General features: G+C 30.3%; 1 protein-coding gene across 1 annotated transcript in view; it reads left to right on the top strand.

Annotated features, from left to right (window-relative positions):
* Window positions 1–2,643, top strand: part of LOC103608060 (probable G-protein coupled receptor 149) — a 10,605-nt gene extending 7,962 nt beyond the window's left edge. Inside the window, exons 3-4 of the mRNA XM_008592506.1 lie at window positions 977–1,426; window positions 2,609–2,643. Coding sequence (XP_008590728.1) covers window positions 977–1,426; window positions 2,609–2,643 — 485 coding nt within the window. The remainder of the gene's footprint in view (window positions 1–976; window positions 1,427–2,608) is intronic.
* The last annotated feature ends 3,542 nt before the right edge of the window (window positions 2,644–6,185 follow it).

Here is a 6,185-nt window from a genome sequence, read left to right as displayed (position 1 = left end):
GAATGAAATTATATCAAGGTCGTAGACAAAATGCAGTGTAACCTTTTAATTTTGATCTCTCAAAGCATGATTTGTTTCAAACAAATTTTACAGACACACAAAAATCATATCACTTTCTGTCACATTCATACTAGTTATTCTACTAAGACTTTGTATCATATCCACCAACTAATAGCATTATATTTAGAATATCATATTTTCCCTAATTTAAACCATAAAAATACTTATGCATTTCTGCTAAACATGTGGAGCACTTTATAATGTCTATAAAGCTGATTAATTAGAAGATGAGAGCTTATAATTAATTAGCTTTTAGACATTACAAAGTGCTTCAGTTCACAAAAATACAAATCCATTCACTTTTTTTTACCGATTAATTCCAAATTTATTTGTTTCAGAAATGTATGTAGTATTTTTAAGAGTTTAAAATCTGTATTGCAGCATGGTCTAATTTTTAATGTAAACATTTATAGAATATAAATGCCAGCAATGGAATGCTTCAAAATGTTTAAAGCAGTTATACCTGTTGGTGGTATTGTAGTCTGAATAACTCATATAATATTAAAGATACTTAATAATTAATTTCTAGCAAAATAAAATTTATAAACAGTATATTTTATCCCCAAATAAAGAAATGTGGAGAATAATTAATAGACATTTTAAAAAAGCTAAAACTGAATGTATTTGAGAGTTTCCTAGTTTATGGTCAATTTCTTGTTATGTAAAACTGCTTTAAAGACTGAAAAGTCCTTGGAATTGTATGTATTTCAAGCCCCTCATTGTGCAAGTGAGAAAACTTTAATTTGAGTTTGTGAGGAATAGTTGCTTTGTATAATTGAGAAGAAGTAAATGAAGATAGTTTTTAATTTACAATAATCATGTTGAATGTGCTTTGTATTTTTATCCACTATGTTTATCCAACTGTTGTTTATATATACATTACTAGCCATGGACTTTTGTTTTTGTTTTTACTTAGCCAAGAGGAAAGGCTTTGAATTCAATCTATCATTCCAACAAAGTTATGGAATTTATAAAATAGCACATGAAGATTACTATGATGATGATGATGATGAAAATTCCATATCCTATCACAACCTGATGAACTATGAATGTGAAACTACAAAAGACTCTCAGATAGACAGCCGAAATATCTTCAATGCCATAAAAGTAGAAATCAGCACCACACCCTGTCTGGACAGCTCCAGACTAAAGGGCATCAACAAATGCACGAATACTGATATTACAGAGGCTAAACAGGATGCCAACAAAGAAAAGGATGTGTTTACTGACAACACAGGACATGACATTAATTATGAAGAAACCACCTTTTTTGAAGGGCCAGAAAGAAGACTATCTCATGAGGAGAATCAAAAGCCAGACCTTTCAGACTGGGAGTGGTGTAGAAGTAAATCAGAAAGAACCCCTCGTCAGGTACAGTAAATGTTGTTCTTCCGGTGAAATTAAAAGTGAGAGTAAATATGAAAAAACTATCAGTTGCTTATTTCATTCAATCAAGTCCATGGTTAATTTCACTTGCTTCAATAAGTTTCCATAATATTTAATTTTAAGGTGTCTTTTGAAGGACTTTTCAGTTTTTTAAATTAGTTATATATTTTCATTCAAAATCTGTACATTTGGAATCAGCAGAGTTAAATGGGCTCTTTGAGAAAGGTAGGGCATTCTATTTTAACCTCAAGTAATCTGCTTAAATTCAGGCTTGACTTACAGAATTCGTGTTTCAGATAAGTTAACTCGTAGATTTTATTTTTCCCTTCTCTATCTCAAAAGTATCTTATAAGTCCCTCTATCTCAAAAGTATCTCATAAGTCCCCAAGAGAGGTTCTTTCTTTATGTAAAGGCAAATATTTATACAACTAGCAGTGAGGAGACTTGTCCTGATCCAACTATACTAGATGGCTTGCCTATCAGTCTTGCAAGAACTAGTCGCTCTTGTACCCAGCAAGTTAAAAAAGATTTATTTCACAATACATACTGGTGAGCCTTTGCAAGCACTGCTGTATGCCCCATCTTTTTAAAGATGTAAGAATCGTTTTATATTTTATAAAACTGAAAGAATTTACACTTAAACTTTATGTCAGTCTCTACTAGATTCAAGGTTGCCTAAGATTATGAGGGATCCTTCTTATTTTATTAAAATTGCAGTGTGATATTGATATGAGGTTGTTTTTTTCTCTCAACTTTCATATCTGATCGTTAAAATTGTATTTGCTTTCTACACTATTGATTTACTAGGAAGAAGGAGCCTTTTTCAACATGATTTAATGGAAATCAGAGTTCACTTGCACCTAGTCTTTGGAATCAAAAACATAGTCATGTAAATATTCTCCTAGTAATAATGCATTCATTGATCAAAATTATGATCATATAACACCAACTGTGAACATAAGCAGAATAATCTATTTCCTTTATTCTCATTGATTAATTAAAAATACTAGTCTCACTCTGGTATCATTTAAAAAGTAAGTTGAATCGTAAAACAAAGCATACAAAATATACTTTTAAGAAAGATAATTGTGCACATTGTTTAGCTATTAGGAATTTCAAAAAAATATTTGCCACATATTAAATAATATGGTGAAAAGTTGAGGTCAAAGAACACAATACTCCATATGTTTAGAATAATATGGTTTATTAAGCAGGGAAATACTACACTTTCATCATCAACTTGTTCCTAGATAATCTAAACCTCCTGATTTTCTTGCACTTAAAAAATGATTAATATTCATGATAAAGCTTGTGTATGTGTGTCCCAATAATTTGCAACTATTTGTGTGCTATTTCTCTACATCACCCTCAGGCTTACCCCTTAGGGATTATAGCTATCTTGAATCTTGCTCATGCTTTTTTGTTTCATTGATTTTTCACACGTTTCTACTTTTAACACAATATATTTTTTAATTTTGATAATTTTGAGCTTCCTAAAGATGGTATCATACTGTACATAATCTTCTGGGACTTGCTTTTTTTCTTTTCACTCAATATTACTTTAAATGACTCCATTTGCTCATATATTTTTTCAACACATTGGGAATTATCATTTAAAATATCACAACTTGTACCCCTCATTTAAAATTCTGGATTATAGGGGCTGACTGGTTAGCTCAGTTGGTTAGGGTACAGCCTTATAACACTAAGGTCATGGGTTCGGTTCCTGTTATCAGCCGGCCACAAAAATACTCATAAAGACAAAAAAAAAAAGAAAAAGAAAAAAATCAGAGTCCTTTATTTGTAATTTATAGGAATATATAAGGTAAATAAGTGCTTAATGGACCATTAGGAAAATTCTTGATTATAATTTTGAAAGTAAAATCAATTAACTACACCTAGAAACATATTATCCATGACCGTGATGTAGCACAACTTACCCACAATCCTCTTTAAATCAAAAAATAAAATAATATGTGGAAAGTACAAAACATTGATTAATCTAGATATATTTCAACTATAAATATTTTCTTATCAGATACTAATATTTTAACATCTGTGATGAGCAAGTAGTTCAGGAAACTTATTTGAAATGGGCTCTGTGAAAAAAAAGTGAAACAATATTCAGGAAATGTAAAATTGTGTATTTCCAGAGACTAACTGAAATTAAATTAAATACTATCATAAATTTTAAAACAGCAGTAAGAAATTCCTAAACCACGGACTGATGATGTTGGCATCATCTCCCCTTAGCAAAATTGCCTATGGTCTTTAAGATTAGCATTAAATAGAATCACAAAATCTTAAATTAAAAAATTTACAAAATCCTACAAAACATTTAAATTACAGAATTTGAAATGTTAACATTGTAATTTAAAACTGTTAACAAAATATATTTAAGGATGAAAGGCTTCTGAAAACTTTTTCTAAGACCAAAGACAGGTTTTAACTCTTACCCTATTCTTCAGCAGCAAATACTGCATGGGAGTAGATGATGACTTAGAAAACACTTTCATTTTAATATTTGCTCTGAAAGCAATGTTAACATATATAGTGATACATTAAACTGTGGTAGACACTGTAGTTACTCCATTAAAACACTACCTCTTGATTTTCTGTGGTTGTACAATACATTCAAACATTTAGTCTCAATTTATCAGCTTGTATCTAATAGTACTACATTGAATACTGTGTGTTTGTTCTTAGGATTTTTTAAAAAGTAGATCTGATTTCAAATATGTTTAGTGAGCTCTACTTTATTTTTACAATACATCTTTATTAATTTTTTTATTAGAGCTCATGTTAGTAAACAAATTCTTAGTGTATCTTCTTGGCAGTCCTAGTAGGAGTGAGCATGTCGGATCAAGTTTAAGGAGTTAAAAAGATAGTAGAATGGCTTCAGTTTAAATGTGATCCAGTACAATTTATAGGAGTTGAGGTGTTTTGTAATACTGAATTTCAGTGTTAAGCCTGACCACACAATTATTTCCTTTTGGACCTATTATAAGCAGAATCCTAAGAAGTCACCATTAAAATGTTCAGAAAACATAGTCAGAAATGTCAGTTTTTCAGTTCGAAAATTTTAACGTGGTAGCTACAATATGACTTCATTTCTGAAGTGAAATGATTTTCTACAATGGAAAATTTTGTCATCTGTGAATAAAGAAAATTTGACTTATAAAATAATTTAGTAGCCTGTGGGTGATCACTCTATTTTTCTTTTTTAATATGAAGTTCATAAAATTACCCATGGATTCCATTTTATTTTCCTTCAATGTCTTGTTTCAGCATTCTAGAAACTCACTCATTTATTATTGTAAATCAGAAACCAAGATATGCTGTATCTATGTCACTTAAACCCGTTTGTAATCCTATTATCATAGTATCTGAAAGATGAAAGGTCCTGCACTATGCCAGTAGAATGTTAGAAAAACTGTTTCTGAAACAATCGTTCTCAAATGAAAAACAAAACAGGGGGAAGTGATTTTGTTTGGATTTGCTACACAATTCTTAGCTTAAGGGATAAATAAAATCAGCAAGAACTAATTTTAAAGTCACCTGAGAATCAAGGAAATTTTATTTTCATTTTAAGAAAAATGTTTTTAAGGTAGTGTTACAAACCAAAGTTATATTGTGTCATTTGCTAACAGAATCCAGTGGCAGCACTGGTTTTTATAGTCTTTTTAAATTATTATTTCTTTAAGTAATTTTCATAGGAAATTACTTGACTTTGGTTCTTTAGACCAGAATTCTCAAATTTTATTGTACGTACAATGCAAATGGGGATTTTATTAAAATGTAGATTGTGATTGAGACAGGGTCCAAAATTCTGCATTCTTAATAGGCTTCCAGGTGATTCCTTTGCAAAATCAAGGTCCCACTCAGACCTCCAGAATCAAAACCCCCAGCTGGTTCATATGCACATTAAAATTTGAGAAACACTGCTTTAGACTCTAATCATTAGAGAATGAATACAAGTTTAAAGAGCAGGGTAAAATTAATTCTTTCCATTTAGTATATGCTCCATAAAGTAAAATAAGACTAGAAGAAAATATCCCAATATACATCTCTTTCCTCTCCTTAAAATAAGTGCATCTTCTCTTTTACTTTTAAAAATAAATTATTTAAAAAATAAGCATAAGATGTTAGTGTTCGCTGTGACATTGTTAGCTTAATAACCGCATATACGTAAACTTGTCTCTGAGTAATTTTTGATATTTTTAACTGAAATAACCATAGGAGAAAAAAACCACTTATTACCTCCTGTTTGTAGCCTCCACCTGGTCATCCTAATACAAATGACTGTCTGGACTGTAGGTTTTTTATTTTTGACTATATCCATTTTTTTGGAAGTGGTTGGTTCCAAGACCTGAACTTCCTGTTCAGAGACCTGAAAAATTGTTACACTGTTTTCTTTTAAAAAACATTTACAACCTTTATTGTTTTATGATTATAAAAGCAATATATAATTATTGTAGAAAATTTAGAAATTGCTGATATGCAAAGAAAAAACACTACCAACCACCCAGAGTTAAAAACTGTTTACATTTTGTCATATAAAATGGTAGACTCTTTCCTATGCATGTATTTTTACTTTTGACAAAAATGGGATCATGCTGCATATACTGTTTTGGAATTTGCTTTTCTTCACAGTATAATTTCCACCTCATTTAAATGTTTCGAGCCTTTTGTGTCATTATTTGTAAAGTTTATAGTGGCTATTTGGGATACAGCTAAAA

Source organism: Galeopterus variegatus, unplaced genomic scaffold, assembly GCF_000696425.1.
Source record: "Galeopterus variegatus unplaced genomic scaffold, G_variegatus-3.0.2 Scaffold7978, whole genome shotgun sequence".
Taxonomy (NCBI): domain Eukaryota; kingdom Metazoa; phylum Chordata; class Mammalia; order Dermoptera; family Cynocephalidae; genus Galeopterus; species Galeopterus variegatus.
This window is presented reverse-complemented; position numbering and strand designations above follow the sequence as displayed.